The 12,190-nt window shown below is 37.4% G+C and overlaps 1 protein-coding gene across 2 annotated transcripts in view; it reads right to left on the bottom strand.

Moving 5' to 3' along the window:
* The window catches only part of LOC18787242 (probable mediator of RNA polymerase II transcription subunit 37c), a 12,067-nt gene extending 1,258 nt beyond the window's left edge, over positions 1-10,809 (bottom strand). Inside the window, exons 1-2 of one of the 2 annotated variants that reach the window (XM_020556637.1) lie at positions 9,630-10,779; positions 8,919-9,258 (exon numbers count right to left, since the gene is read on the bottom strand). In XM_020556637.1, the coding sequence (XP_020412226.1) occupies positions 8,919-9,258; positions 9,630-9,846 (557 nt within the window). In that variant the 5' untranslated portion in view covers positions 9,847-10,779. Of the gene's footprint in view, positions 1-7,651; positions 9,259-9,629 lie in introns of those variants that run through there. The other variant, XM_007219473.2, reaches the window with a different exon arrangement.

Genomic DNA, 12,190 nt, shown 5'->3' with positions numbered 1-12,190 from the left:
GCAGTCGGCTCATTGATGATACGCATCACATTTAGCCCAGCAGCAGCACCTGCATTTTTCGTAGCCTGTCGCTGAGAGTCGTTAAAGTAGGCAGGGACGGTGATAACTACATTTTTCACCGTTAAACCGAGGTAGGCCTCAGCGATCTCCCGCATCTTTACAAGAACCATAGATGAGATTTCTTCAGCAGCAAATTGTTTCTCCACGCCCTTGTGCGTAATCACAAACACTGGCTTCTCAGCAGGACCTTCAACGACCTTGAATGGCCAATGCTTCATATCATTTTGAACGCATTCATCACTGAACCTCCTACCAATTAACCTTTTTGCTTCTGCCGATTGATGACAAAATTAGAAATACACAATTCCACAAGGAAACAGGTCATATGATAAAAATAGAAGCATATTGTCAATATAAAGATGTTGTAAACTATTCCAAATTCTCTCACTCTGCCAAAATGAAACTAGTAATTACTGACTTGCTATATGTTATAATTTATAAGCAAACGATAGTGAGTAAGTACACCTTCTGTGCTGAACAAATCAGTTTTAATAAAAGTACTAACTTATGAAGTGTTTGAGAGAAATGAACAAAAACAAGAAGATATACAATTTTTTTTTTAAAAGGAAAGCAGATTTCAAAGCTGATTTGATAAACAAATTAATTGGTCATACTCATATGGGAGAAGATCATGAGCTTACCGAATATGGTGTTGGTGGGGTTTCTTATTACCAGATTGTATGCAGCATCACCAATCAAGCGCTCAGTATTTGTGAAAGCAACATAAGAAGGAGTGGTCCTGTTGCCCTGATCATTCACTATAACTTCTATATGATCATGCTGCCACGCAGCCACGCAAGAGTAGGTTGTCCCCAGGTCAATCCCGATTGCATGGCAAGCTCCCGCCATTGTCAGCTGAAAGGAAACTAGAAGAATAACAAAGAAGAAAAATGGGGTGCTGGAAATCAAAATCACACAGCCGAACTGAGTTGTGTTTTAGGGAATTGATTTATTTTCACTGTGGATTTTAGGATTTTTAGGATTTAGAGAGAGGAGAGAGATGAGATGGAGGAGGAGAGAGAAGGATGGGGTAGACAAAAGATGAAGAGAAGAGACGGAGAATGCTTAGGAGGGGTGAAAATACCTTGAAATTTTTTTTGGGAAACTTGACTAGGGTAAAACGAACAGGCATAACTTTTAAAAATTTCCTAAAAAGAGAGCTCGATGTAGGGGCAGAGCTTGATCCACTTCGCAGCAGTCCAACAAGCGGTTAATGAGTGATAGCCAGTGTCTAGTTATTTGTTATTTTAAGCGGTCATGTTTATATCGGATATTTTTCATTTGTTAACTTAAAGAGTTGTGTCATGCCAACCCGTCAAAATACGCGGATTGACACGAATACAACAAACATGACTTGTTTCATACCTCATATTATATTGTTTTGTTCACTCTCTCTCTTTTTTTCTTTTTTTTATCAGAGAGAAGAATTTCATTGAACTTGCATAATTTTATTGAACTTGCATCAATACTTACAATAAAATCAATTGAATGACCGAAGGGCTAAGAGTGGCCTCATTAAAACTTTGCCTTATAAGCCCTCCTCATCAAAAGAATCAAGGCTTAATATCACAAAACGTCCCTTAATGTTTTTTTGTCATTCGTGGTCCTCAAAGTTAGTATGTGTAATCACAAATGGTCCCTGCCGTTACCGTCAAAAACTCCATTAGTTTGTTGACATGACATATATATATCACAAAACATCCATGAAGTTCACGCACCTATCACAAATGGTCCCTGGAAAATTTTTTAAATTTAAAATTCATAAAATTTTTGTTTTCTTTTTTAAGTTTTATAAAATTCAGAAAACTTAAAAATAGAAAAACCAATGGTTTAGGGTTCATTAATGGTCCTCAAGGTTAAAATCTTCTATAAATGATTTTTTCATTTTTAAATTTTATTTCTTTTAAATTATTTTTATAAAAAAACATCATTAGTTTGTTGATGTGGCATATATGTGGAGCTCACATCTTCAAAAATATAATGTCACGTGTATTTAAAATACAATATATTTTTTAAAAAAAAAAAATTAAAAAGAAAACCAAAATTGTATGAATTTTAAATTTAAAAATTTAAAAATTTCGCAGGGACCATTTGTGATAGATGCGTGAACCTCAGGGATGTTTTGTGATATATATATGTCACATCAGCAAACTAACGGAGTTTTTTACGGAACTTAACGGCAAGGACCATTTGTGATCACACATACTAACCTTGAGGACCACGAATGATAAAAAGAAACATTAATGATGCAATTTGATAGTTTTGTAAACTTTAGAGACGTTTTGTGATATTAAGCCTATAATCAATTCACTCCCTCTTCTAATGATGTATGTCGCCCACTTGGAGAAAGAAAAAAAAAATTATAGTTTCTTTTTTTAAATTTTTTATTTTTGCTAATCGTTAGAGAGGAAGAGGAGGAGGAAGAAAATTATTGGTTCTTGCGGGGAAGAAAAAGCAAAAGAAAGAAAAGTGCAGCAGCCAACGAAATAAAAGAAATAGGAAAGGAAGAAGAGTTGCCGCACCAAGAAGCTAAACAAGATATAAAGATTTGTACCACACAAAAAAAAAAAAAAAAAGATAAATGAAATAGAGGGAGAGAATGGGAAAGAAAATTAAAGGAAAAGGAAGAAAAGTGCAGCAGCCAGCGAAATAAAAGAAATAGGAAGAAGAGTTGCCGCACCAAGAAGCTAAGCAAGATATAAAGATTTGTACCACCAAAAAAATAAAAATATAAAGAAAGAGAGAGAGTGGGGAAGAAAATAAAGGAAAAAGAAGGGGCAACTTTGACTGATAATATAAAATGTTATTGGATTCGGATTAATAAATTTCATGATTAATTATTTGAATAAAGTAGAGAATAAGGTACGGAAAAACTGAAAACCGTGCCTAAAACTCTCCATCATTTCTAGTGCAGTAAGGCAAGAACCAACACAAAGACAGTACCAACTAAAGACTTTATACATACACACCATTCTTTCTTTTTGTATCCCTCTTTTGCCATCTAAAATTTTGACACCTGTATACCCTCTCAGATTTTGGTTTTCAATTTTCTTTTCTTTCTTCAGGCAAGCAAGTCTCACTCTCGCTCTCACTCGCACTCTCACTCCTCACTCTATTAACCCTATCTCGTTCTCTCCCTCAACTCTCGATCCACCTCCTCTCTCTCAATCTCACTCAAATCCTCTTCTCTCTCGGATCTCTCTGCCTCTCTGCTTTAATCTAAGGTATGAAAATCCCTAATCTTTCGATGTTTGGGTGTTTCTAATTTGGTGTTGGGCATCTGATTGTTAATGGCATGGATTTTTCTGGTAAACATAATTTTTGTATCGAGGATTTTGTTGAGAAGGAGGAGGAGACCAGCCTCAAGAAGCTAAAGAAGATATAAATACTTGTACCACCAAAATAAGATATATATATATATATATACATAAAAAGAGAGAGTGGGGAAGAAAGTAAAGGAAAAAGAAGTGGCAATAACTTTGGTGGGTTGGCATTGGCATGGCAGCCAAAGAAATGAATGTAAATGGACAGCCAAATTAAAGATATACTAATTTTTTTTTTTAAAGATTGTATATAAACATTTTGTTAGGTTTGTTAAAAACTCTAACATGATTATTCAGTTCAAAATTAAAAAGAACAAACTGAATCTGAATAAAGGCCAACTTAAACAAATTAGGAAATAAAATATAAGGGAATGATATATTCAACATTCACACCCAAATTGCCAGGACCCAAGGCATTTGTCAACTTTTGCATTAAAAAAAATGCAAGTTTAGTGATATTTAAGTGATGTTTTAATGTACTTTATAAAGTGGTTGTGTACATTACATATTGTTTGTTGCTTTTATGTTACAATTGTGAATTTGAGTTCAGAGAGGGGTGGGGGTGATGGTTGCGTAGAGTTGTTATGTGGTTATTATTATTATTTTTTCAGTTTACTTTTTTTTTTCCCTAACGGGTGAAACGGATCGTGCCTTGTCATTCGTTATTTTAACATGTGTTCATATCAAGTATTTTTCACCTATTAACTTAACAGGTCATGTTATGTCAACACATTAAAAAAACCGAATTGACATGAATATGACACGAAAATGACAAGCACGCTCGTTTCATTTCATACCTCATATTGTATTGTTTTGTTCACTCTCTCTTTTACTGATGTATGTCGCCCACTTGAAGAAAGGAAAAAAATTATGGGTTTGTTATAAATCTAGAGAGAAATTGGAGAGAATTGAGATATAGAGAAAGTATAGAAACTGATTTCTATTCATTCAATGTTTGTTTCCAATCTCATCTGTGTCTGTGTATTACAAAGAGAAGGGTGAACCATTTTATAGACAAAGCTCCTTTCATTGGAGGTGGGCTCCACCTTATTATTTACAACAGGGTTATCTTTTTTCTTTTCTTTTTTTGGTAGTTATTAGAGAGAGAGGGGGGGATCACACACGACAAAATTAAAGGTTCTTTCTTGGCGGGGAAGAAAAGGAAAAAGAAGAAAAGTACAGCAGCCAAAGAAATAAAAGAAAGGGCAATACAGAAAGAGAGAGCGGGAAAGAAAGATATACAGAAAAAGGAGTTGCCGCACCAAGAAGCTAATAAAGAATTGTACCACGAAAAAAAAAAAGGATATACAGAAAAAGAGAGAGCGGGAAAGAAAACAAAGGAAAGAGAAGTGGCAATTTTGGTGAGGTTGGCACTGGCAGCCAAAGAGAAGTGGCAAATTTAAATAACCAAATTTTTTTTTTTTTTGCCATGGACAACAAATAGGTTCTTCCATTTACAATCAAATTGATGTAATATGCTATTTCAATAACATGGCTGTCTCAATTCCTTCCCAAGTTCAGCATCAGTAAATCCAATGTAAGATATTGCCCCGCCCGCCTGCTTACTAACATTCCATCTTGGTGTTGGTTTTCCAAGTATATTTTAAATAAAGGGGATACAAATTAAAGTTAATGTAATGGTTGAAAACGTTATATCTATAAAATCCAAGAAGAATTACATAGTTGTGCCATTGCTACTGAGGGTAATCCCCTTCTTCTGGCCAGTCAACATGTCCTCAGCAGATACATTCAGAATTCCGTTGGCATCAATTTCAAAGCAGATGTTGAATTTAGGGACACCCCTTGGAGCTGGAAGAATATCTTTGAGCCTAAAATCTCCCAAATAGTAATTATACTCTCGCCCTCATAAACGGCGAATCTAACAACAGCTTGGTTGTCATGGCGAGTGGTAACAGGCTAATTCTTCTTGACAGGCATCTTGGTGTTTCTTGGAATGACAACTGTCATGTCCCGCTCTCGTCCAGTCTCCACACCGAGTGATAGAGGGGTAACATGTGTTCGTATCAGGTATTTTTCACCTATTAACTTAACAGGTCATGTCATGTCAACACATTAAAAAAATCGAGTTGACATGAATATGACACAACATTGAACAGCTCGTTTCATTTCATACCTCATATTGTATTGTTTTGTTCATTCTCTCTTTTACCGATGTATGTCGCCCACTTGGAGAAAGGAAAAAATTATGAGTTCTCTTTTTTCTTTTCTTTTTTTGGTAGTTATTAGAGAGGGAGAGGGGAATTACACACGACAAAATTAAAGATTCATTCTTGGCGGGGAAGAAAAGGAAAAAGAAGAAAAGTACAGCAGCCAAAGAAATAAAAGAAAGGGAAATAGAGAAAGAGAGAGAGAGGGAAAGAAAGATATATAGAAAAAGGAGTTGCCGCACCAAGAAGCTATAGTAAAGAAGATACAAAGAATTGTACCACGAAAAAATATATATATATACACAGAAAAAGAGAGGGCGGGAAAGAAAATAAAGGAAAAAGAAGTGGCAATTTTGGTAGGGTTGGCACTGGCAGCCAAAGAAATGAATGTAAGTGGATAGCCAAATTTAAAAAACCTTTTCTTTTTTTTTTTGCCAAAAACCAATATCCATGTTTCCTTTAGGTATTTGATTAAAACAGGATTGGTGAGGAAGTGGGAGGATTAATCGTAACTAGGAGATGGGGTGAATTTGTTTTTAGTTCGTTGCATCCAAAGCCACCGTTAAATACAACTCCCAGATCCCAGACACACAACTCCACGAGTAAATGTAAGATATTGCCCTGCCTGCCTGCTTACTAACATTTCAGCAAGATCCTGCTGCCACACATCTAAACTAGAATGTAAAAGCATCAAACTAAAAATCGCCTCTTTTTATCTTTTTGCCATTTATATACCTCTCAAAGATACCAATCTTATCTTATGAGACTCTTGCATTCTATAGAGCAGCAATGTCCAAAAGCTCATGTATGTTAGACATGAGCAATAAAACATTGTGGACAACGGAGGGCCAATGGAAGCAATTACACATGAACAAGCCACCAAAGGGTTGCCTGTCGGAGTTCCCCAGCACTCGAATTTCTGATTCATCTCTTAACACAACCGTCACACCAAAAAGGACTAGTTAAGGAAATGACTTTCTAATATGTACTTCCTCAAAGACATTATGAGGCCATTAGGACTTCAAATAAAACATTAAAATTATGAAAACTTCAAAGTATTAGTACAAGGTATTTCAGTCTATTGCATGGCAGAAACTAATGTTTCTTACATCAGTCTATAGACCTTGTTAAATCAATGTCTCAATTCCTTCAGAAGTTCTTCTGTCACTATTGAATGTAATCCCCTTCTTTTGGCCGGTGGACTTGTCCTCAGCAGAGACACTCATGATTCCATTCGCGTCAATATGAAAGCAAACATCAAAATTTGGGACCCCCTGTGGAGCTGGAGGAATGTCATTGAGGTTAAACGCGCCTAAAAAGTTACTGTGCATAGTTCTTGTACTCTCACCCTCATAAATGGCAAAGCGGACAACGTCTTGGTTGTCAAAGAAAGTAGTAAAACCCTCCTTCTTGACAGGAATTCTGGTGTTTCTTGGAATCACAACTGACATGATACATTCACCCCTTGTCTCCACCCCTAGTGACAGAGGGGTGACATCCAAGAGTGTATAGCCTTGAAGCTTCCCAATTGAATACCTACCACTCAAGACGGTAGCTTGAAAAGCGGCACCATATGCCACAGCCTCATCCGGATTAATGCCCTTGCACAGCTCCTTCCCCACAAACAAATCCCGCAAAAGCTGTTGCACCTTGGGGATCCTAGAAGAGCCACCGGCAAGGACAACATCATGGATGCTGCTTATGTCCATATTTGCATCCTTCAAACACTTTTCAACAGGCTGCATGCATTTTTCAAAGAAATCCATGTTGAGTTGCTCGAATTTGGCACGTGTAAGAGTCAAGCAGAAATCAATACCCTGATTCAAACAATCAATATCAATGTCAATCCCAGACATAAATGAAAGCCTCCTCTTCGCCTTCTCACAGGCATTTCTTAACCTCGCAAGAGCCCTTGGGTTTCCACTAATGTCTTCATTCTGTACACAAATTCATCCCAAACCAGATATTTCCATGGAAAATGATGACTTGAGTCTACTAAATGTAAAAACAACAAAACAAAAACATTGCTTCGTTCTTCCAATTACAATCAAGGTCTATGTGATAACTTTAATATACAGATAATAATAATAAAAAATGTCAAACCCCTAAACAACATCAAATTGATTTAATATGCTATTTCAATATTAGCATGGCATAAATTAATGTGCCTTACATGACTGTCTCAATACCTTCACAAGTTCAGCATATCAGTAAATCCAATGTAAGATGGATAGATAGGAATACAAGATTTTGAGCCACAAACTCACACATTGGCTCCATCTTTTGGCCTTACATGCCAGAAATTAACGTTTCTCTTACATATGTCTAGAGACTTTCTTAAGGCAATGTCTCAATTCCTTCAGAAGTTCTTCTGTCACGGTTGAATGTAATACCCTTCTTTTGGCCGGTAGACTTATCCTCCGCAGAGACACTCAGGATACCATTCGCATCAATTTCAAAGCAAACTTTAAATCCAGGAACACCCGCTGGGGCTGGAGGAATGTCCTTCAGGCAAAATGAGCCTAAAAAGTTATTTTCCGTGGTTGTTTTACTCTCACCCTCAAAAATGGGGAACGAGACAGTCTTTTGGTTGTCATAGATCGTATAAAAAACATTCTTCTTCTTGACAGGAATTCTGGTGTTTCTTGGAATCACAACTGACATGTGAGGTCCTACAGTAGTCTCCACACCAAGTGAGAGAAGGGTGACATCCAAAAGAGTGAAGTCTTGAAGCTTCCCAGTTAGATTCCCACCACTCAAGACGGAAGCTTGAACAGCAGCACCATATGCCACAGCCTCATCAGGATTAATGCCCTTGCACAGCTCCTTCCCCTTGAACACATCCTGCAATAGTTGTTGGACCTTGGGGATCCTAGAAGAGCCACCAGCAAGGACAACATCATGGATGCTGCTTACATCCATAGTAGCATCCTTCAAACACTTCTCCACAGGCTCCATGCATTTTTCAAAGAAATCCATGTTGAGTTGCTCGAATTTGGCACGGGTAATATTTAAGCAGAAATCAACACCCCGATCCAAACAATCAATGTCAATGTCAATGTCAGTCTCAGACATAAATGAAAGCCTCCTCTTCGCCTTCTCACAAGCATTTCTTAACCTCATAAGAGCCTTGGAGTTTCCACTAATGTCCACTTTATGCTTCCTATTGAATTGCTTAACACAATAATTCACCATTCTGTTATCCAAGTCACCACCTCCTAGATGAGTGTCTCCAGAAGTGGCCCTCACTTCAAAGACACTATCAGCTATGGTAAGTAGTGAAACATCCAAAGTACCACCACCAAAATCAAATATCATCACATTTCTCTTGCTATACCAACCGGACTTCCTGTCAAGCCCATAAGCAATGGCTGCAGCAGTCGGCTCATTGATGATACGCATCACATTTAGCCCAGCACTAGCACCTGCATTTTTCGTAGCCTGTCGCTGTGAGTCGTTAAAGTAGGCAGGGACCGTGATAACTGCATTTTTCACAGTTGAACCAAGATAGGCCTCAGCAATCTCCCGCATTTTTACAAGAACCAGAGATGAGATTTCTTCAGCAGAGAATTGTTTCTCTACGCCCATGTGGGTAACCACAATCTTTGGCTTATCATCAGGACCTTGAATGACCTTGAATGGCCAATGCTTCATATCATTTTGAACACATTCATCACTGAACCTCCTACCAATTAACCTTTTTGCGTCTGCAAATTGATGACGAAATTAGAAATACACAATTCCACAAGGAAACAGGTCATATGTTAAAAACAAAAGCATATCGTTAATATAAAAATTCTGTAAACTATTCCAAATTCTGTCACTCTCTCACTCTGCCACAATGATATGACTAATTAGTTGTTATGTTACAAGCAAACAATAATGAATAAGTAATCATTCTGTGCTGAACAAATCACTTTTAAGTTTTAACTAAACTACTAACTTAAGAAACAAAAACAAGAACAAAAAGAAGACAAATTAAAAACAAATGGAAGAAGCAGAGAGTCAGCAAATTCAAAGCTGATTTGATAAACAAATTAATTGGTCATACTCATATGGAAGAAGATCATGAGCTTACCGAAGATGGTGTTGGTGGGGTTTCTTATTACCAGATTGTATGCAGCATCAACAATCAAGCGCTCAGTATTTGTGAAAGCAACATAAGAAGGAGTGGTCCTGTTGCCCTGATCATTCACTATAACTTCTATATTATCATGCTGCCACACAGCCACACAAGAGTATGTTGTCCCTAGGTCAATCCCGATTGCATGGCCCGCTTTATCTTCTCCCTCCATTGTCAGCTAAAAAAATAAACCGAAAGAAGAATAGCAAGGAAGAAAAATGGTGGCAGAGAAGAGAATGAAGAAGAGAATATATGCTTGCTTGGGTGAGTGCCTCAGTCTGTGACTTCTGTAATATAGAGCGGTCTGAGTGGTAATAATAGATCAGAGAAATACTTGTTGGGAAATGTAATCGGCCTTACAAAGAATTTATTTTGGTTCCATATTCTACGTACCACTATTTCCAACATAATACAGTAAAATTACTTGGAAATCTGTTATATTCAGGTACCCAGAAATAAAATAACCTACTAGTATTGGTCTTGGATGGGCTGCTTTTCAGAACCATACTTACGACTTTGTCATCAAGTATACGCTTTGTCCACACATCCGCACTTACCACACACGTCAACCAGAGCTGCCCAATGACCACATCACTCTCCAGGCCACTTCTCCTCAGGTACCTATGCACCCGTATCCCATGAATCCATGATCAATTGCACCAAGATGAGCACAAGCTGCAAGGACACTGGCAATTGTTAGAACTGCATTTCATGGAATTCCAAGTAATAATGTCTCTCTCGTTCATCTTCCCAAACAGATTCAATGCGCCATCATGATTCCCACTTCTCAAATACCCCTTAATCATCGAGTTCCACAAAACAACATCCCTTTCCAACATTTCATCAAACAAGGTACGTGCACTATTCAGAAACCCACATGCAGAGTACATACCAATCAACGAATTTTGAACAAAAACATTATACTTAACGACTTGTGCACGGAAGCTCCGGCCTGTGCAGCCATCAACCCTACTCGTGCATTCTTTTACAAGGAACGGAAAATTGAGACAATTAGGGGAAATGCCATCGCAGAGCATTTGCTTATACAGCAACAACCACCCAAACGAAGAAAGAGTTTCATCCGCAACACTGATTTTTGTACACGCATATGCTCTGATCATCACGTTATAGACGTAGGTTTTCTTTAAAGTCAGGAGAAGGAAAAAAAAAAAAAAAACCTAGGCGGGCGCCTAGCGCCTAGGTGGGTTAGGGTCCTTTTTTTTATAATTATTATTCTTTAGCACTGCTTCTGAACCAACGTTAAGAACCGTCTGATCTTCCAGGAGATATCAACATAACGATAGAGGGTATTTGCATTTGCTTCATCAAAAGCATTGGAAAACAGGGTACCTTCTTCATTTGTCCCACCACGCATGGTGTTCAATACCGAGGAAAATCTTGACGACTGAATCTAAGGATGCTTTCACATAAACAAACCCTTTCTGGAAGCACCAAGATTAACATATTTTCAGAAGTGATGAATTAATAACTTGACCGATTATTGAAACGTTGCAAACTTACTTGAATCTCTATTGCTTGGTTGCAGGTTGCAGCTTCAGAAATTGTCTGAGCAAGTTCGACTGCATGGGTTTTGAAGACTGCACTACTGAAGTATCTCATTACTTTGGTTGATAATTCACTGTTTTTCTCCCGCATCTTTGCCAAAATCATGGATGAGATCTCTTCTGCAGCAAACTATTTTTCTCGACCCTGGTGGGTAACGGAAATCATGGGCTTATCAGCAGGACCTTCAATGACTTTGAATGGCCACAACTTGATATAGAAAGGAAGAAAGAAAGAAGAAACCCATTGTATGACGATTTAAACATGGTAGATCAGAAAGGAATAAATAAAAAAGAAGGCAATGAGCCTTTGATTATAATGAGCTGCTGCAACTGTTCATATATACACCGTATGTTTGTAAGAAGATGTAATTAATCATCATCCCTAGCGAGTGCATACGAAGAGAGAACCGATAACATTGAAGAGAAGATGCAGCCAACGAGAACAATTCCAGATGACGAATTTGACAAACTCACAAATCTTTCAATTAAAGGAAATTTACTTGGTCCTTGTTGTCGTACAACGTCATCCACTAGTTGTCCGGTTGTCACAAATCCTGCAACAGCTGCTGTAACTAATACATTTGACACCACCTGCCCAAATTGGTGAAACCCATTGTTATATTCGAAAGAAATCACATGTCACATGCGAGCTTAATTTCATATATATATATATATAGTTTCCTCCATGAATCAAAATTGATGAGCAAGTTGATCATAAAAAAAAACCCTGACAACAATGATGAGAAATTTAAAGTGTAATCGTTTGTATACAATTATGTATCTATTTTCCTTACTATCGATGATAAGTAAATATAGGTAACTATATATTATCAATGGTACCTTCTCAGCGTAGAAATCGAAAACGACATTCCCTTCACTTTCTTTTTTGATGCGAATGACTGCACATACGGTTTGGTAAATTGAGTATGCAAGTCCCAAAAAAATTCCGAC

This window comes from Prunus persica, chromosome G2 (assembly GCF_000346465.2).
Source record: "Prunus persica cultivar Lovell chromosome G2, Prunus_persica_NCBIv2, whole genome shotgun sequence".
NCBI lineage: Eukaryota > Viridiplantae > Streptophyta > Magnoliopsida > Rosales > Rosaceae > Prunus > Prunus persica.
This window is presented reverse-complemented; position numbering and strand designations above follow the sequence as displayed.